We start from the raw sequence: 21,761 nt of genomic DNA, 5'->3' as shown, positions 1-21,761 counted from the left end.
GAAGCACCATTAGTATCTGAAGCACCATCGGTATCTGAAGCACCATCGGTATCTGAAGCACCATCAGTATCCGAAGCACCATCAGTATCCAAAGCCCCATCAGTATCTGAAGCACCATCAGTTTCTGAAGCCCCATCAGTATCTGACGCCCCATCAGTATCTGAAGTCCCATCAGTATCTGAAGCACCGTCAGTATCTGAAGTACCGTCAGTATCCGAAGCACCGTCAGTATCTGAAGCCCCATCAGTATCTGAAGCCCCATCAGTATCTAAAGCCCATCAGTATCTGAAGCCCCATCAGCATCTGAAGCCCATCAGTATCTGAAGCCCAGCAGTATCTGAAGCCCCATCAGTATCTGAAGCACCCTCAGTGTCTGAAGCCCCATCAGTATCTGAAGCCCCATCAGTATCTGAAGCCCCATCTGTATCTGAAGCACCATCAGTATCTGAAGCACCATCAGTATCTGAAGCACCATCAGTATCTGAAGCCCATCAGTGTCTGAAGCCCATCAGTATCTGAAGCACCATCAGTATCTGAAGCACCATCAGTATCTGAAGTCCCATCAGTATCTAAAGCACCATCAGTATCTGAAGCCCCATCAGTATCTGACGCCCCATCAGTATCTGAAGCACCATCAGTATCCAAAGCCCCATCAGTATCCGAAGCCCCATCAGTATCTGAAGCCCCATCAGTATCTGAAGCCCCATCGGTATCTGAAGCACCATCGGTATCTGAAGCACCATCGGTATCTGAAGCACCATCGGTATCTGAAGCACCATCGGTATCTGAAGCACCATCGGTATCTGAAGCCCCATCGGTATCCGAAGCCCCATCAGTATCTGAAGCCCCATCAGTATCTGAAGCCCCATCAGTATCTGAAGCACCATCGGTATCTGAAGCACCATCAGTATCTCAAGCCCCATCAGTATCTCAAGCCCATCAGTGTCTGAAGCCCCATCAGTATCTAAAGCCCCATCAGTATCTGAAGTCCCATCAGTATCTGAAGCACCATCAGTATCTGAAGCCCCATCAGTATCTGAAGCACGATCAGTATCTGAAGCCCCATCAGTATCTGAAGTCCCATCAGTATCTGAAGCACCATCGGTATCTGAAGCACCATCAGTATCTGAAACACCATCGGTATCTGAAGCACCATCAGTATCTGAAGCACCATCAGTATGTGGAAATGTGGATTTTCCTGGTCAGTTATGTCCCCTATCTTGGACCCCAACGGTTCTATGTGCATGTCACAAGTACATGTATGTTCCCTCCAGTTCCAGTTATGAAGACGCAAATACATGTGCGTCCACCGTCAACATGTCCTCTGTCAGATCCGCCATGAATATGTCGGATATTCCATTCCTAAATATGAAAGGCCACCGGCTTTATATGGTTCACTTATGCCATTTTACAGTCCAAGGCAAGTAGGCCCTGATTCTGTCATCAAACTCTTTTTGCCTTCTGCTTCTGAAAGCTCCAGTCTGAACCTGCATCTGTGACCATGAACTCTGTCTCATTCTCTGCGCGGCCCACGAAGCCTGACATCAGCCTATTCTCTGCCAAGAGCTGTATTTCACCTTCGAATTATCTGCTTCCCCCTCAGCCGATGCATTCCTGCCTAGTAGCTTAAGTAAACATTCCTCCAGTTACCAAGCAAAAGGCCCGGTTTCTCTGCCCTCATGCAAGTAATTCATAGCCCTGTCACCATGGAATATTCCCATCCCCTCGCATTCAGTGTAGACACTTAGACGCTTGTACACACACGCACAGTCAGTATAGAATAGATTCTGTCCGAGAGTCCTTCTTTATGGATAACATAGTTCTTTAAACATAGGATGTTAGATATGATTTGGGATTAGGTTGATCTGACCCCCAGACTTTTCGTCTCCACATGTAGAGCTAATGTCAAGTTCCCTTCACCCCCTAGTTACACGTCAATTACACGTCATGCTGCTGCGCGCGCATCTATGTCAAGTATTATCTTATAGATCCACCTATGCATGAAATCATAACCAATCATGTGTCTTTTTACTCCTTGTAAACACCCATTTTCGGTTACGCAGGTACCACGTCAAGTTCCTTATCAATTATTACGCCTACTGTATTTGCTTCATTATAACGTATGTACTATAAAAGTTACTTCTTGTCAATAAAGTATGTACTTCACTTCCTGAACCCCGTGGTGATGGAACTTGAAGCATCCGATTATAATCGATTATTGGAATAAAGCCCATTCAGAAACTCTAATATCACGGATTCTGCCTCTCATTTTACTGAGCTATTTTATTATGATTATGTATCAAATTCAGTCCCGGTAAAGGAATTTTTATTTACCACATGATGGCGCCCGAACAGGGACACTTTCTCATCTCACGCGCCGGCGGTGAGTTGTAGGCCCGGTCTCCTGCCACAGCTGGACGGACAATTACGCGTACCAGCAGGATTTCCTGTATCTCCCTCCGGTCAAGCGGGGGCGACTGAGACTACGATCAACACCCAGACGAGGCGGTGAGAAGTGCGAAGTATCCCGACCAGAGCCTAGCTGAGAGAGCAAGATCCGAGGTATATCGAGACCCACCAGTTCGAAGTCTAGCCCAGTTCCCGACGAGTCGAGTCGAGTCGAGTCCGGTTCAAGTTCAAGTTACTGAGGCCTTCCGTTTCCGAAGCTACCCGGTGAGTACCATTTCTGGGGAGGCATTTCTGACGTGCACATAGGTTGTGCCGGTCAAGACGGGTTTGGGTACACAAATCCGGTCTGCACTGTTTTAGCAGTGTATCTGTACTGTTTAGCAGTATATCAAGTATTCCGAAGTATCTAGTAAGTGTCAAGAATTAAGCATGGTGATTTAGTTATGCAGACGATCATCATTGTTGTTTCAGTTAAAGGTTTAATGTTTTAATGTTAAATGTGTTAAACGTCTTGCATATTGTGGTATGAATGGTTGTTCATTAGTGTGCTTTTTGTATTAAGTGTGTTCAAAATTAAGTATCGGATCAGTTGTCAATATGCCGCTCTTTTCGAAATTAAGACAGATCACTACTAGGAAAGGGGTACTTGAAGAAGCCGTCCCTATTCCTCCTAGGGATACTCCAGGGCACTTTATGTATCAGAAGCATGGCTTAGATGCCATATTATTTCTTGATTTATGGGTAGATTATACCAAGGGATTGCCGGAAAGTCAGAGGTGGCCCGCAGCGGGAACCTGGGATGCAGAGTGCATCATGAAAGTCGAGGAAGAATTATGGAAAAGAAAAGTCAGACAGTCACAGAAAGACGCTGTTGAGTTATGGCGTAAAGAATCTCATAGACGTACAGAAAAAGCACGTAGACAGGAAGAGAAGAGTAAAGAAAGTTCAAATAAAGTTCAAGAAAATCTATTAATTGAGGAAGGTATCCGAGTGAAATCGGAACAAGTAGATAGACAAAGAAATGCCCTTATGAATGGTATGTATCCTCTTCTAGCCGAAGGATTACCAAAGGCTGCTCTAGGGATGCCAAAAGACTTGCCACCCCCATTATTTCCAATTAAGGTACATCCTAAAGGACATCCCAGAACCGCCGAAGATGTTTTTCTTTCCTCATATCTAGATGACGCAGCTCCCGAGTATGCTAACCCCGCACCACATAGACCGTCTGGCGGGGGGGTTCAACGTCAGGATCAGGTATCTGTCCCTGTGCAACAGCAAGTCCCGACACTAGCTTCGGCAAGCACATCTGTTTCCGCATCTGTCTCCACAGTCGATTCTACAGTGGTGTCCACACCTATAGTTGCTGTGTCACGTTCGACGAATCCTTTCACACCCGACGCCCCAGATGGGGCCACGGGAGGTGCTAGCAATACTTTCACGCCACCTAGAATAAATAAACTTGTTTTTCAAGAGTCAGCGCATTCACGTACACCCAAATTCGTAAGTGAACGTGCGCTTAAGGAACTTCTTATAGATTGTAGATATGACCCGGTGGTCGGTAAAGAGGACGAAATGGTCCTGGCATCATTACGTATCAGACGAGCCGCAGGGTATTTAGCGAGGTTACCAGGAATGACTGCGCATCTAGATAAAATATATCATTTTGTTCAAACAGGGCGAGATCCAGAATGTATTAACAGAGCTATGGAATTCCAGAAAGTAGAGATACAAGGGGAACTGCTACGTTTCCTCATAAACTGTGTGATCAGAAATCAAGACCGACCGGGGGTAGACCCGGATGCAATGCATATTCTTACAAAATGGAGCCAGAATATATCAGAAGGAAGACACGATAAGCAAAATTGTATAATAGCCATGTGCCGAAAGATCCGTAAAGAAATAGAACGGATACACGAAGAGAGATTACAGACCGACGAGTTCGAACAAAGCGAGGAAGAAGGGTCAGGACCACCCGCAGGACAGTCGGACACCATAGCCTATGTAGGTAGAGGAAGATCTTGTCATAGGGATCAGACTAGATGTCATATTGACTCAATACGTCCGATATGTCCAGATAATAACAGGAATTTCCAAATACCTGTAATTAATATAAGGTCTAACGAGCATTCGTTCCAAACTGCTGACAAACTACTCCGAGAACAAAGGGGTTATCATTTTCTCGATTCCATGGATGAACAAGATTTAGCCAGGGCAGCTGTCCACTGGGTGGACAGTCCCGGAAAATATAGTGATGCTACAGTAGTACGCACATTTTTGAATCTCACCCCAGATGAACAGAGGTTGGCTGGGATTTATATGATTCAACAACTCATTATACTATATCGGAGTCAGCATTCGGACCCTGGTCCGTTACCTGACATATTGACTGAATTGCTTACAAATAAATGGAGAGGTCCAGGTACTGAATTAATTAAAGAAATTCTAATGTCAAGAAAGCAGTATATTCTTTTTATATGCTCAGAGCATACCTCATTGCCCAGCAAGGAAAGAACAACATATCACATGGATAGACAGAATCCCTTACGAGAGGTACACCCAATAAAGGGCGAGGGCGACGAGTTTAGGCGCGTATTTGTATATACGCCCATATCAAAAATAGAACTGTTAGAAATGAAGAAAGTGGTACCTAGTCATGACAAAGACCCAGCGGGTTTTCACCGAGAAATTAAAGACATGTTACTCATGGGAGAGTATACCTATCCCGACATTATGACGATATTAAAGGTGTTGATGCCTACTGGCATTTATGAGAAACTCAAGGAAAAGGAGTGGGAGGTAGGAGACCAAAAGATAGAATGGTCAGTGTTAGAGGCGGAAGAAAAGGCCCGAACTGCAGGAGCAGGACTCGGGGATAAAACTAAAGCACTACCAGGTTTGCTAGTACAGGTACTGCCACGTTTATTAACTACGAAAAAGGAAGATTGGGGTACAATTTCAGCCTGTAAACAAAAGCAAGATGAAGACACTAGTGATTACTATGCCCGATTTGAAAAATGTTTTGGTATAAATAGTGGCATAAAAGCAAGTAGCGAATCATACCCGCATCTGTTTGTAACAAAATTAGTAGAAAATGCTCTGTCCCCGGTAAAGAATAGAGTATTAAAATTCGAGAGTACCTGGCAAGGTAACACTCCAACACAAATGTTACAAATGTTACAGTACCATCACAATAGAATTAAAGAGGAACAGGAACATGAACACAGACGCATGAAAGACACAAAAATGAAAATGCTAGTTGCCCAGACAGTACCAGCTGAAGGACATAAAAAGGGTATGACACATTCCGATTCAGCAGGACCGGTAAAAGGGACGTGCAATTAAAGCCCATCAGTATCTGAAGCCCCATCAGTATCTGAAGCCCATCAGTATCTGAAGCCCATCAGTATCTGAAGTCCCATCAGTATCTCAAGCCCCATCAGTTTCTCAAGCCCATCAGTATCTCAAGCCCCATCAGTATCTAAAGCCCCATCAGTATCTGAAGTCCCATCAGTATCTGAAGCACCATCAGTATCTGAAGCCCCATCAGTATCTGAAGCACCATCAGTATCTGAAGCACCATCAGTATCTGAAGCACCATCAGTATCTGAAGCACCGTCAGTATCTGAAGCACCGTCAGTATCTGAAGCACCGTCAGTATCCGAAGCACCGTCAGTATCTGAAGCACCATCAGTATCTGAAGCCCCATCAGTATCTGAAGCCCCATCAGGATCTGAAGCACCATCAAGAAGCGCCATCAGTATCTGAAGCCCCATCAGTATCTGAAGCCCCATCAGGATCTGAAGCACCATCAAGAAGCACCATCAGTATCTGAAATCCCATCATTATCTGAAGTCCCATCATTATCTGAAGCCCCATCAGTATCTGAAGTCCAATCAGTATCTGACGCTCCATCAGTATCTGAAGCCCCATCAGTATCTGAAGCCCATCAGTATCTGAAGCACCATCAGTATCTGAAGCCCATCAGTATCTGAAGCCCCATCAGTATCTGAAGCCCCATCAGGATCTGAAGCTCCATCACTATCTGAAGCACCATCGGTATCTGAAGCACAATCGGTATCTGAAGCACCATCAGTATCTGAAGCACCATCAGTATCCGAAGCCCCATCAGTATCTGAAGCCCATCAGTATCTGAAGCCCCATCAGGATCTGAAGCCCATCAGTATCTGAAGCACCATCAGTATCTGAAGCACCATCAGTATCTGAAGCCCCATCAGTATCTGAAGCCCCATCAGGATCTGAAGCTCCATCACTATCTGAAGCACCATCGGTATCTGAAGCACAATCGGTATCTGAAGCACCATCAGTATCTGAAGCACCATCAGTATCCGAAGCCCCATCAGTATCTGAAGCCCATCAGTATCTGAAGCCCCATCAGGATCTGAAGCCCATCAGTATCTGAAGCACCATCGGTATCTGAAGCACCATCGTTATCTGAATCACCATCAGTATCTGAATCACCATCAGTATCTGAAGCCCCATCAGTATCTGAAGCCCATCAGTATCTGAAGCACCATCAGTATCTGAAGTCCCATCAGTATCTGAAGCCCATCAGTATCTGAAGTCCCATCAGTATCTGAAGCTCCATCAGTATCTGAAGCACCATCAGTATCTGAAGCACCATCAGTATCTGAAGCCCCATCAGTATCTGAAGCCCATCAGTATCTGAAGTCCCATCAGTATCTGAAGCTCCATCAGTATCTGAAGCACCATCAGTATCTGAAGTCCCATCAGTATCTGAAGCTCCATCAGTATCTGAAGCACCATCAGTATCTGAAGCCCCATCAGTATCTGAAGCCCCATGAGTATCTGAAGCCATCAGTATCCGAAGCCCCATCAGTATCTAAAGCCCCATCAGTATCTGAAGCCCCATCAGTATAACACCACCTCATTCACCTTCAGTCTAGCTTGCTCCAGTCTGATTCCTTTCATCCGAGCCCTTCTAATTGTAAAGATGAATTTCAGCTGTGAAGTACATCAATGACAGTTCTTCTCTCAACATATCTTTCCCTTTTGCTTCATCGAACTGTAGACCTAAAATGTTTCGCCTCCTTGGTTGTCTCTTACTATCTTTTCTTGCCTTTGTGCTTCAGACCTACTGGCTGGCTTGCCTGTGAACCTTCACTTTCAAAAATAAACGTTTCCCTCCAGTGCCTTCTCCGGTGCCAGCTGCTACCCATATAGCAGTCTCTTTGCTCTTTTTCCTCCTTAGATGATTTGGGAGGAAGGGCTGAGTTTGTACTTGTGGATCAGTTATGGTTACAGGTTTGTGCTCAAACTCTACAATTTCTTTCAATATAATCTTAAATATGTTGTCCTGTTTCTCAGTATCGCACCTCTAGATAAGTTGAGCATTCAGCAGATGTTAAATAAGTACAACAGAGTTTTGGCAGCATAAGTCCTAGTGCCCGAAAAAATCTAGCATTAGAAGCAGCATAGCAAATGTTCACACTCACCGTGTAAGCACCAGGTGCAGCGAATGGTTTGGCCCATAACATCGTAGACTTCCAATCCCTCGAATCCCAGTCCGTCCCATTGGGTTTCTGACAAAATAAAACAAATAATTTGCATTATAAAATAACCGGAACCCCTGTTGCAAGCTGGGTAAAACCTCCGGCAGGTCATTAGGGCCTGTACTATGTAACCTCTAAAGATCCAGAGCGCAGTAGGGATGTTCTTCGGTGCACTCTGTCCTGATGTATTGAGAAGCACTGAACATGGACTAATATGGCTCAGAGGTAAGACTTGTCAGTCCTGTGTAAAGCACTTTCAACCTACAGCATGCGTACAGGAGTTGTCAGTTGTGCAAGTTATCCACAGACCCCCTGTGAACAGCAACAAAATACCAGTAACTCCAGAAGCAAAATGCAGTGTCAACAGACATACCCTACAAACTGAGCAGAGCTGCAGTATCCAACCATGCTGTAGAGAAGTCTTGTACTACAATGTCCAATGACTGCCTCTAGACACTGAGGGGTTTGTTACCCCAAGTCACTCTTGTCTTTCTACTATACAATGTCCAATCACTGCCTCTAGACACCGAAGCGTTTGTTACCCCAAGTCAATCTTGGCATTCTACAATACAATGTCCAATCGCTGCCGCTAGACACTGAGGGGTTTGTTACCCCAAGTCACACTATACAATGTCCAATCACTGCCTCTAGACAGCGAGGGATGTGTTACCCCAAGTCATACTATACAATGTCCAATCACTGCCTCTAGACACCGAGGGATGTGTTACCCCAAGTCAATGTTAGCATTCTACTATACAATGTCCAATCACTGCCTCTAAACACCGAGGGATGTGTTACCCCAAGTCAATCTTGGCATTCTACTATACAATGTCCAATCACTGCCTCTAGACACTGAGGGATGTGTTACCCCAAGTCATACCATACAATATCCAATCGCTGCCGCTAGACACTGAGGGGTTTGTTACCCCAAGTCATACTATACAATGTCCAATCACTGCCTCTAGACACCGAAGGGTTTGTTACCCCAAGTCAATCTTGGCATTCTACAATACAATGTCCAATCGCTGCCGCTAGACACTGAGGGGTTTGTTACACCAAGTCATACTATACAATGTCCAATCACTGACTCTAGACAGCGAGGGGTGTGTTACCCCAAGTCATACCATACAATGTCCAATCACTGCCTCTAGACACCGAAGGGTTTGTTACCCCAAGTCAATTTTAGCATTCTACTATACAATGTCCAAACACTGCCTCTAAACACCGAGGGATGTGTTACCCCAAGTCAATCTTGGTATTCTACTATACAATGTCCAATTGCTGCCTCTAGAAACCGAGGGGTGGGTTACCCCAAGTCAATCTTGGCATTTTACTATACAATGTCCAATCATCAACTGTAGACGAGGAGTCAGACGGTACTTACAGAGGTACCCCATCCCGCACCTTGTATGTCCCACATGCGCTGCGGAGGTCAATAAGGCCATTCAGGGCATTGTAGTTTCTCTTTGGCAGACTCCGAGGGGACCTGAAAAAAGAGAAAGCTCTTTCACTCAAAAAGGAGACAGCTGAAGACAATGCAGAGAAGAGAGGAGACTCAGGAAGGGATGAACAAGCCTGCCTGAGAAGGAGAGCAAACCTTACAATATCTTCATCTGTTCTTCTTGTCTCCACTGGAAGGAAGGCTGATGAGGCCCCAGAATGTGAAGGCTGATGAGGCCCCAACATGTGAAGGCTGGTGAGGCCCCAGCATGTGAAGGCCAATGAGGGCCCCAACATGTGAAGGCTGATGAGGCCCCAGCATGGGAAGGCCGATGAGGCCCCAACATGTGAAGGCTGATGAGGACCCAGCATGGGAAGGCCGATGAGGCCCCAACATGTGAAGGCTGGTGAGGCCCCAGCACGTGAAGGCTGGTGAGGCCGGAGCAAATGAAGACTGATGAGGCCCCAGCACGTGAAGGCTGTTGAGGCCCCAGCATGTGAAGGCTGATGAGGCCCCAGCATGTGAAGACTGATGAGGCCCCAGCACATGAAGGCTGATGAGACCCCAGCATGTAAAGGCCGATGAGGCCCTAGCATGTGAAAGCTGATGAGGCCCCAGCACATGAAGGCTGATGAGACCCCAGCATGTGAAGGCTGATGAGGCTCCAGCATGTGAAGGCTGATGAGGCCCCAGCATGTGAAGGGTGTTGAGGCCCCATGTGAAGGCTGGTGAGGCCCCAGCATGCGAAGGCTGATTACACCTCAAGTTAGCCTTCAGTAAAGTAGGTGAAGCGATTCTGAATGGCTTGTCCCATCTCAGTCTCTGGGTGTGAACTTCCTCTGTCGCCCTTCACACCATGTTTCTAAAATATATAACATTATTTGGTGATTGTTGAATCTTTTAGGATAACCAATTAGCAGACTGTGGCCTGCTGCCCTTTTATTTATTTTCATTCTGTGAAATTGTCCTCTTTGGATTATATGAATACATGAGAATGAAATTATCAGCTTCCATGAAACTTTGTTGTATGCTTGTCAATTATTTTAGAACAGAGAATGCAGCTCATACTCATTAATGAGAATATATTTGCGGGACTTGAATATCACGTTGCACGGAAAAGTGTCATTAAACAAACATGCATTCTATCAGTGTCATTTATACATAAATGATTAACAGATGTAACCAAAAAAGGGGGATACCTAGAAGAGAAAAGATATGTTCATTATACCACTGAGACCGGCTTTTCTTAACTCCACAGCTATCTACTTCGACAGGCGTTACAAGAGGCTTAACGTAGAGACAGTGGCACTTTAAATGTTGTGTTCACACCTACCCTGTAAGTGGGCCAAATACTCCTCGGTCTTCTCTGGGCGCAATATGGAAAGGAGGATGATAGATCAGGAAATCTCTCTGTGGGAATAAAGACATGTCAGTGTCTGTCACAGACCCCAGTCCGAGCAATGTGCCCTACCTACGCTCGGACAAGATAGAAAGGTTCGGCTGCTAAGATACCAATCAGCGTCCATTCCAATGGGGGTTTCCAACAGAACTCAGGACTGAGGCTTTCAATTCACTGAGGAAGATGTACATTTGTTAATAATTTTCAGCACTACCAGCATGAGCCAGACACAGTCTACTGGCCTGGATCACACTGGATAATTACATGTTGATCTATGGAGCCTTTCAGCTCTTGAGAGGAAGGCTGCTTTCGAAATTGTTCGCCACCAGAGCAATAGGGGTTGGGAATGGCGGTTCTCCAATTAACATGCACAGAGTATCTTGATTTCATTAAAGACAACATAGGCTAACATTATGCAATAACCTTTATTGCTGCCCCAACATGCAGCCCTTTAAAGAACAACTAATATATCATGAACCATTGAATGTTCAGAGCATTTAAGCATTCAGTGCACACAGGCATCATCCTCTTCTCAGGGTGCGACAAAACTAAATATAACTTGACTTCTTCAGGATATACCCAAGAACTTTCACATCTTCAACAAACAAATTATCCATCTTCCTCAGGATAAGATCACAAACTATTTTCTTGATAAAACAAACTCTAAATTATGATAAAAATTAACATAAGATTACAACTCCAAATCCTAACAGTAATTATAAAAATCCAATTATCACAAAATATTTTCTTTTTTCCCACCTTAGGTTTGAGGAGAGTAGGATAATGTTAGCCTCCATTGTCTTTAATGAAAAGAAGATTCTCTTTGTATGTTAATTGGAGAATCGCCATTTCATTACAAGGCCGGAGGCTACCATTATGCACGTTTAACGATGTCAAATGCTGTACCACTTACATGCTCCACTGGTCTTCAATACAATTGAGAACAAGTTTTAGCATTTGACCAATCTGCTGCTTTTAAAAGTTCCGGCAAGGAACCACCAGACCCGAACACCTTGCTAATTATCGCCCCTCTAGAGGAATGGGCACCAAACCTAGAAAGATCCACAACAGATTTGTCCATGACAGAACATACCCACCTGCCAAAGTTGCTGTAGACACTGCTTTATAAGGTTTAACATATGATACAAGCAATTGACCCTCTCCATGAGATCTAAATTCTAACATTTTGTTCTCATAAACTTTCATACAACTCACCACACAGTTTTTCACAATCTCGAAAGAATAGATAAAAAATTGATTGAGACATTGTTTTGGTTCTTTTCCAAAAACAAAAAATGTACCCCCTCAACAGAGTAAACTCTATTCAAAATCTCTAAAGCCATAACATCTAAAACTCTCCTGAAAGAGATCAAGCAAAGCAGAGTTAATAATTTCATGGAAATCTGTTTTAAAGTAAGATATTTATTACATGGCCAATTAGTAAATACATTTACTTCCCAGTGATTCATAACGAGTTCTAGGAGGTCTTTAAATTCTCACACCTTTCATCACTCTTCTAATTAGAGGGTAGCTCCCACTTGCAAAATTGTTGATCAAGGCGTGAAACACAAAGGAGTTGAAGGCAGACCAAAGGGAAGATATAGGGACTGATACAGGACCCCCTCCAACCGAAGCAGAGATATTTCTGACTGTGCCTGTCCATAGCAATCATGAAATAAGCGTCTTTGAGCTCTAACTTTACTAACCAATCGTTTGCAAAATGTCCCTCAGAAGATGGATTCCTTCCATCTTGAAATGCCTAAAACCAGAAAAAAAATTCAAACTGCTTACATTTATAACTGGACGTCAACCCTTGTCCTTTTTCTTTACTAGGAAAACGGTGCTCACTAAGGGCCTCATGTACGTAGCCCAATACCGGTCGGTAACGGCCGATTTTCGGTAATCATACCGTTACCGACCGGTATTTAGGCTGTTGACATGTAGGGGGCTCATTTCTGTATTCGGTAATTTACCGAATACAGTAATGAGATGTAGGGGGACTGTGTGGTGGGTGTGGGGATTCGTTATTTACCACCAACTAATAGTTGGTGGTAAATGACGAATAGGTGTGAAAATGCATTTTTGTGCACTGTGAAGTGTGCAATGTGGCAGACATACATGCCCCTAGGGCATGTATGTGCGCCACATGTGCACACATGGAAGAATCAGGGGTGCAACAGGGTGTCAATGTGACACCCTGCCACCCTTGCATGTGCTCCCCCCATTACCGAATCGGTATTTACCGATTCGGTAATGAGGCATACCTTCCCATTGATTCAATCAATGGGAAGGTATGCCTCATTACCGAATCGGTAAATACCGATTCGGTAATTACCGACTTACTCCGATTCGGTAACATTTACCAAATTTTTACCTACATACACTTTACCGATTCTTAAATACCGAATCGGTAAGATTCGGTATTTAAGAATCGGTAAAGTGTATGCCACCTACATATGGCCCTAAACCTTTTGAACCTTCCAACTTCTGAGCACGAACCAAGGCTCCCTTCTCTAGCAACTATTCTATTTCTATCAAAACCATCTTTTCTGTGCCTAACTTTAATTCCTTTGGTTGTCTTATCTGTACGGGTTCTTCCAGGAAGTCTATTTTAAAACCGGAAACTGTTTCCAAAACCCAGGGGCCTCTTGTTATCTTTTCTCAATTGTATACGGAAAATGATAACCTTCCCCGACCTTAAATAGGGAAGAACCAAGACAATTCACCCTGGGAACCTGAGGCCTTAATCTCCCTCCACGTGACCTTGAAGTTCTCCCTCTCTGGATATAAAAATTTGGACTGGAGCGGTAGCCCCTTCCATCGTCTCTTCCATAAGTACCCTAGATTTCAGAATCTTGGTTGTAATATTGGGACCTAAATGAGGCCTGGCTGGCAGCCAGTTCCCCCCACGAGCCTGTCCAAAAATTGCTCTTGATGCAAAGACTATGCATATTATTTTGGGCTTTACTAAAAACAGTAATTGTTCAAACATATTTGCCTAATGATTTGAGTAAGCTTTTGCCAAATAAAAGGCCTTTAGGATCCCCTACATCCTCTCATTGATAAATCTGCCAGTTTTGGATTCATTAACATAAGAACCTTTTTGCATCTTTCAGAGAGAAGATTTGCATTGGCATTGCCTAGTAAGCAGATGGTGCATTATGCCCAGCATCTTAAGAGGTCCAATTTTACTCTGCCATTTTAAACTTTTGGCTTCTTCAGCTATATCCAAAATGCGGTCGAGGGGACCCAGAACGTTAAGCTTTTTATCTTGACTCTGTTTAAGGCATTTTTCAATCCATTTCTTAGGGTCCTTTCTAAATTTGAATAAAAATGTTATAATATCCGGGACCAGGTTAGGAGTACTACAAACCTTATGTTCAGTAGAGGGTCTTGGATACTCTTCCCGGAGTAAATTGCAGGTTTCTCTATCTAAGGATTTTCTGACCCAAAGATTTAAATATTTTGAAACGTGGTCCATTGGGCACCCTTACCCACTCTATGGAGGCTTTATCATGGTTGTATTAAACATCTCACCTCCGAGTGAGTCTTTTATATCAGTAGAATTTTAGGCTTGGTCTATATCATCATCTAAAACTAAAGTATCACAGCTCTCCTGCGGGTCAAATATGAATCCATACCAAATCATATCCTCATCATCCATATTCTCCTCTGAAGAATTTACATTTTCCCACATTTCTAATGTGCCATAAAGGTCATTCTTTCTATTAATGTCACTATGGACAACCTTTCCTTTTGCCCCGAAGAGGTTGCCTTATCCTTTTGTGCTCCTGAGAGCATCACTCTCTATTTTAACGCTTAGGCTACCAACTCGGTAGACTATGTCTTGCGCCTTCTTCAAGTGTTTCTTCTTTTGAGAAACCTTTCCTCTCTTTCTGGGTTCAGAGGTAAAAGGGGAGTCCCCCTCAGAGACAGAAAAATAATTTTCCTCTAAAGGGCCATTCCTCTTCGTCTTCGCTAGAGCGGCATCTACCACCTCTTTAATCGAGGACCTAAGTTCCCCCTCTACAAATTTTATAAAAGACTTCCCCATCAACTCACCCAAAGGTTGAATCTGGAAATTTGACCTTTCCATCCTTTTCCTGATGTAAGGAGAATCAATATGATGAGCTTATTAAATAAAAAGAAATCTGGGTTCTGCAAATTATTCCTGTCACTAGATATAGCTCTGGTTAAACCAAACTATGTTAGGCTTGTATTTAATTTTTTTGTAAAACACAACTGGGACTGGAAAAAAGCCTTCCTTTCAACAAAATTGATCGTAGTCAAAACAAGCATTTGCAATGCAATAGGTCTCGCATTTATAAGAGTTTGAGCTATTGGCATTGTAAAATTACAATGCCTTTTATTTATGTTTTGGTTTTAAAACAAATAAAAGGCATTGTCATTTACAATGTCAGTAGCATAAACTTGCATAAAAGCAGTGTGTGGAGTGCAGCAGTGTGCCGCGTGCAGCAGTGTGCCGCATGCAGCAGTGTGAGGCGTGGACCGAGTTGGAAGGAAATCAGAAGTGGAGGAGAGAGAGAGGTGGAGGGTGAGGAGAGACAGTGGTGGAGTGGGGGGAGGGGAGGATATCACTTTTACTTCCTCTCCTAGTGTAAGGTAACGCTCCCACCCCACAGGCCCTGCCGGGGCCGAGAGCAGATCACTGTTCGCATCAGCCGTCACCCGAGACCGCTCCGTACTTGTTGGTAAATAGAGGTTCACTATCTGTTGATAATGGGATTCACTTGGGGGGCTGACTTACCTCCTCCACCCCCTGGGCCAACACTGAGAAGGCATCAGAGACCTGGTGCTGCCTATGCTGCAGTACTGCGAGAGAGAGGGATGGGGGGGGTGGGCAGAGGAAGAGGAGTGGGGTTAGAGAAGGGACAGGTGGGGAGAGAAAGAGGAGAGAAGGGACAGAGACAGAAAAGGAGCAAAAAAAGAATTAGAGAGAGTAAAGAGGAGAGTTGGGGAAAATGAAAACATTACGAGAGAACATGTAGCAAAGAGGTGGAGAGAGAAGATGGGAGAGAGTAAGGACGCAGCCAATAGATAGGGCAGAGACAAAAAGAATCGAAACAATACAAAAGTATTTTCCAAACTCGTAAATAACCACGGGCCAAACAACTGATCTGCAATGAAGCATCCGAATCCGGTATATCATGGCGTTAACCATTTAATAAAAAATAAATTAAAAAAAAAAAAAAACACCCAAAAACATGTACACACCATGTTGACCCTTTTCCATGCAACGTATTCTAAAACGCCATTCTCATTCATACATTCACAGCAAACCTGTTCACAAGAGTGACAGAAAATGTGGTATTAGTGTTACATTTTTGTTTACATCCATACCCGCTCACTTATGCAATTCAAGGATTCATGACCACACGGTTAAACAAAACGTACTGATTGGCCTTGCCGTGAAGGAGAAACACCTGTTGACACACACTCCCGATCTGTGAAACGTTCACCCAACTTTCTCGAAATTGAAACCAGTGCATGTGTCCGACGAACTTCCTGCCGCTTATCTGAATGCACCAGTGGCAGAAGATAGTCCCCATCTTGCAACAACACAATTAAAGGGAGGCATGTCTGTCTCTCCCCACTGCCACATGTCTCTGAGTCTTACTGTCTCATGCGAGATCTCCCTCTAGGAGACAGCTGACACCGACTCTTCCCCTGAGACAGTACGGGAGATGCGTGTGTGTGCATAGTGTGTGTGTCTATATGTATATATCTGTGCGTGTATGCATGTGTGTGTGTTTGTATGTGTATATGTTTGTGTATGCATGTGTGTGTTGGTGTGCAAGTATGGGTGTGTCATTGTGTTAATTTGTCTTCATGGATGTGTACACATGTTTGTGTGTATACCTATGTCTGTGTATGCATGTTTGTGTGTATGTATATGTGTTTGAGTATGTTGGTGTGCGTGCTTGTTTATATGTGTATGTGGGGTTGGTGTGTTGGTGTGCATGTATATGCATATGTTTATGCATGTCTGTGTGTGTTTGTATATGTTCATATGTGTGTGTAAATGCATGTGTGTGTTTGTATGTGTGCATAGTTGTGTATGCATGTGATCAGAGGGAAGAGTGCACTTGAGGGCAAAGAGGAAAACATACAGGGAAGAGTATGTGAAGGCAGAGAGAAAAATACAGAGGGAAAAGCACGTGAGGGCAGAGAGAAAAATACAGAGGGAAGAGTCCATGTGAGGGAGGAGAGAAAAATAGAGAGGGAAGAGCTCATGTGAGAGCAAAGCGAAAAAAATACAGAGGGTAGGGCGCATGTTAGACCTTAGATAAAAACATAGAGGGAAGAGAGCATGTGAGAGCAGAGAGAAAAATATAGAGAGAAGAACACATGCGAGGGCAGAGAAAAAAATACAGAGCGAAGAGCACATGTGAGAGCATAGAGAAAAAATGCAGAGGGAAGAGTACATGTGAGGGAAGAGAGACAAATACAGAGGGAATAGCATGTGTGAGGAAAGAGAGAAAAATAGAGAGGGAAAAGCACATGTGAGGGCAGAGTGAAAATACAGAGGGAATAGCACATGTGAGACCAGAGAGAAAAACATAGAGGGAAGAGCATATGTGAGGTCTAGACGCCTTACACAATTGGCGCCCTGAGCAGCATTTCCTTTTCATGCCCTGGCACAATCAATCTTACATTCTATGTCACGTCACTCAGGAGTACAACCTCGAATGCTAAACACTGACCAATGAAATTACGTGGCGAAACACCAGCCTATTCAGTGTCATGGACCCCAGGGCAAGTAAGTAAATGACCCCCCAACCTCCTCAATATGCTACAGTTATATTAAATACACGAATTATCAGCGTTCGTGGGCCCTGGTGCCACTGCACCTGCTGCACCAATTGAAGAAACGCCCCTGGGCAAAGGTACACAAACAAGGAATCAATGACTGCCGACCTACCGGAACCACTGCAAAATGATAAAATAAAAATACTTTCCACAGAACATTTACGATGGAATGCATAGAAGCGCTGCCATTATAGCATTATTAATAGAAGATCGTTGCTACACGTTTGTTTTTGAAGTGTCGAATTCTAACCTGGAGAGTGAGGATGGTATATTTTAGGAGGGCTGAAGAGGCGCATGGCGTGGGATCGCGCTAGCATGCATCACAGCTCACAAACTTCGGACACATTAGGGGCAGCGGAATGTACAACATACAGAAAGTATGTGCATCACCACGTCGTTACAAAATTGCAGAAACCTGATACTTTGGTTAAAACATCGCCACAATGTTATCAACTACTGCAGAAGAAAAGATGGCCGAATGGGAAACGTGTGGAAGGAGAGGAGTTTTCTTGTTTGAGAACAAGGCTGTAAGATTACGACGACATTTAAAAGTCAATTGCTTCACTTAAGGCGAGAGTTTATTATTAAAGTAAATTAAAGGGAGTGGACTAAAATAACCGGTTCCTAGTCGGGAAAGATGGGTCTAATGAAGCAAAGGTGACCCAAACAAGATGGACTTACAAAGGGATTTAAGGACAGTGAAAAGGAATCGAGCAGAGCATCAAAGGGCTGGGTGAGAAGGGAGGGGGGAATGCAAGGGTCAAAGCGGCGAAAGTGAAAGTAATCGAACAGAGCATCAAAGGGCTGGGTGAGAAGGGAGGGGGGAATGCAAGGGTCAAAGCGGCGAAAGTGAAAGTAATCGAGCAGAGCATAAAAGGGCTGGGTGAGAAGGGAGGGGGGAATGCAAGGAGCAGCTGTGCACGTGCACGCCATCGTGCACTCAAGCCCCAGGCCAGCAAAACCATGTGGGTAGCACTTTTAAAAGCCCACTTACAAAATGTCTCAAAGAGACAGCTTTCGCTGTCTCAGCGAGACCTAAAAACACCAGTGAAGCAAGGGTGGTTGTCAGGTAACGCAATTTGCATGCCTCGCGATCGGGAAAAAACAGCAAAATAGTGAAAGGACTTTGCCCTGTGAAGTGTCTCTATGGCAACGTGAAATGCCGTAGATTGTGTCTCAGCATGGCGTCTTCTGCAAGGCAACGGTTGTTGCTAAGAAATCCGCTCCATGCGCTGATGCATCGTGTCATTAATTGTAAAGCAACAGTTATTGCATAGAAACGTTATTTATAATCTGCAGCTGCCCAAAATAATGTGTGCTCTAAGCCTCGCCCGTCAGTTTAGGAAGTAGAGTGTACTCGCATCAACGCGGGGTGCGGCTCAGTAGCAGAGGAGGCTAAATGCGATCAGACAGCAGTGGCGTCTTTCAGCCAGCGCGTCTGATCTGAAGGCAGCAGACTCAAACTGTTAAGAATACTTTTTAAATAAATAAAAGCAATCCAAAAGGCCCAAATATACACCAATAGAGAGAAATTACCATGCAAAAATCATTAAATAACATTAATCATTCTATTGATTAATTTCAAATATGAATCCGAAATAAATAAATGGATTTCTGAAAACAAAGACCCATCTATAAATTGGAAAGGCCCAAAGATGACCTAGAATCTAGAACAAAGCCCTAGAAGTCAAAACTTAATAACCACTAAGCTTAAACAGATTTTAGGTGTAATAATTAAGGATTTTGTTTCATTCCACACTAAATCCATTTCAGCTGCACTCAAGATCTATGAGGTCAAGGCTTGGACTCAGGCCTATACGGGGCTGAATTATGGGGGGTTTCCAAACATGATGATCTCACAAGAACTGAGAATAAGTTCCGTAGGAAACTTGTATCATCGTTCACCTAGTACCCCGTTATATCCACTGTTTAGTGACTTGGGAGTCACTGGGGCATCGGGTAAAATCCACTTACGGCCCCTATTGTACTGGAGAAGCCTGTTGACCACTACTGAACTTGCCCATTATGTAGAAAGTTTAAAGGATGTCATGAAGGCTGACCAATTTAATAAAATTTCATGGCTCTCAAATATGAAGGCAGCATTGTACTCATTAGGGCTCCATGATTTGTGGGACCACCCGGCTTCAATGTTGAAAAAGAAATATTGGTCACTGGTGATGACGGAAGAATTTCGGAGCGCAGTCAGTTTTAAGTTAACCAGTGACTTTATTGGTATTAAGTCCAAATGGGGGCTCGAGTACTTCTGGGATTTAGTGTCTGTTCCATTCAGTAGGAAACTATGTTTTCAGTTTCGAATAGGCACACTACCCCTTAGAGTGTTCACTTCAGGATGGACTGGCAAGGAGGGCATTTGCTGTCCTATCTGTAACTCCTCGTGAGAGAGAGAGAGTATCTCCCATGTTTTGCTTGCCTGTCCAGATTATTAATCTCCTCGGCATACTTGGCTTGCACCCATATGCAGGTTACTAGGTGTACATACCCACCTGGAAGCCCTACGTATTCTTAAATCGGATCTCTGCTCAGCAACAGCCATTTCATTCACTAAATTCTTGGGCGCTACGTGAGTGCTCCGCAGTAAAGCCCTTTGTCACCCTGTTAAATGACTTTATTTAAGTGTATTGTACTTTGTATGTGTTTATTGTTGTCTTGTAAATATCACAATATAATGGCATCTCTCTATATCATAAACAACTGAGTACACATTTATATGCTTTTAGATAACTAAGGAACTTAATTATGAATTAATGTATTTTTTCATTATTCATAATATCTATTACAATGTGTGTACGTTTTTCTTTGATATCTCTTATGGTTGAATTTTAATTGTGTTTAATTTATTATATCCATTTTAAATTGTCTGTACTTTTATGGCCTTGGTGGCTGAAATAAAGTGGTTTGAACTGAACTTAACTGAATAAACACATAAAATTAAGGCACTTATCTGTTAAGCAGCAGCCAAAAAAGGGGATGAAGGCTGTGTGCACTGAATGCTTATATGTTCTGAACATTGTTTGGTTTATGATGTAATAATGTTCTTTAAAGGTTACATGTTAGGACAGCAATGAAGGTAATTGCATAATGGTAGCCTCCCGTCTTGTGATGAAATAGATACTATTTATATGTATATCAATTTCATTGTGTTGGTGTAGTACAGTATGTATTCAGGCATGCACTGGTTCTGCATCTGCACAGCGAGAAATGGAAATAATGTCTCCCTTCTAAGAAGGTTTACTTTGAGTAAAGGAGACATTAAGTGTGTGTCCTTGTAGAGCACTCCGCGCTCCTCCAATTGTGGTCACAAAACATTCGTACATTGGTTTGCGGACGCAATTAGGAAGGGAACGCTTCTTCCTACTTGCGACTCACAATTCCTAAATAGCGAGTCGCAAGGAAGTGTACATGGCCCTGGGTCATTTTGCATGCGCAAACGGGTTGCAAACCCGTTTGCACATGCAATTTAGGGTCGTACATCTGGCCCATAGTGTCGTAGAGTTGAGTTGAATGTGGTATAGTGGAGTGGCGCACAGTGGAAAGTGTACAGTGGAGTGGCATAGAGTGGATTGTTGAGCAGTGGAGTGGGATAGAATGGAGTTGAGTTGAGGATCATAGGAGAGTGAAATGGTGAAGTGTACAGTGTACAGTGGAGGAAACTGTTATCTTGTGTAGAGGTCTGCTCTATAGGACAGTGGCATGGAGTGCACAAGAGTGGAAAGGCCTAGTGTACAGTTGAGTAAATTGTTATAAATTGGCATGGTGTCTTGTACAGTACATTGGGGTTGTGTGTCGAGGATTGTTGGAAAGCATCGTACAGTGGAGTAGAGTGTTGTACACTAAGGTGTAGTGGCATAGAGTGGATTAGAGGTAGGCACAGTGTACTGTAGGGGCATAGAGTCGAGTACAGTACTATTTAGTGGCACAGACTGTAGTAGAGTTTTGTAGAATGGAGTTGTATAGAGAGGATAACAGTGTGGTACAGTGGGGCGGTGTACAGTGGAGCGCTGTACAGTGCCATACAGTGGGGTAAAGTCAAGTGGCATGCAGTGGAGTAGAGTGGAGTGAAGCCCAGTAGAGTGGAGTAGCGTGTTCTAGAGTACAGTGGTGTCTAATCGAGTAGAGTGTAGTGGTGTAA

At 43.7% G+C, this 21,761-nt stretch overlaps 1 protein-coding gene across 1 annotated transcript in view; it reads right to left on the bottom strand.

Annotated features, from left to right (window-relative positions):
- The window catches only part of LOC146808507 (transient receptor potential cation channel subfamily M member 2-like), a 206,396-nt gene that overhangs the window by 16,674 nt on the left and 167,961 nt on the right, over window positions 1–21,761 (bottom strand). Inside the window, exons 24-26 of the mRNA XM_085623588.1 lie at window positions 10,715–10,791; window positions 9,325–9,426; window positions 7,884–7,970 (exon numbers count right to left, since the gene is read on the bottom strand). Coding sequence (XP_085479714.1) covers window positions 7,884–7,970; window positions 9,325–9,426; window positions 10,715–10,791 — 266 coding nt within the window. The remainder of the gene's footprint in view (window positions 1–7,883; window positions 7,971–9,324; window positions 9,427–10,714; window positions 10,792–21,761) is intronic.

Source organism: Triturus cristatus, chromosome 8 (assembly GCF_964204655.1).
Source record: "Triturus cristatus chromosome 8, aTriCri1.1, whole genome shotgun sequence".
NCBI lineage: Eukaryota > Metazoa > Chordata > Amphibia > Caudata > Salamandridae > Triturus > Triturus cristatus.
The sequence above is the reverse complement of the archived record's forward strand: the minus strand, read 5'-3'. Positions and strand labels throughout refer to the sequence as shown.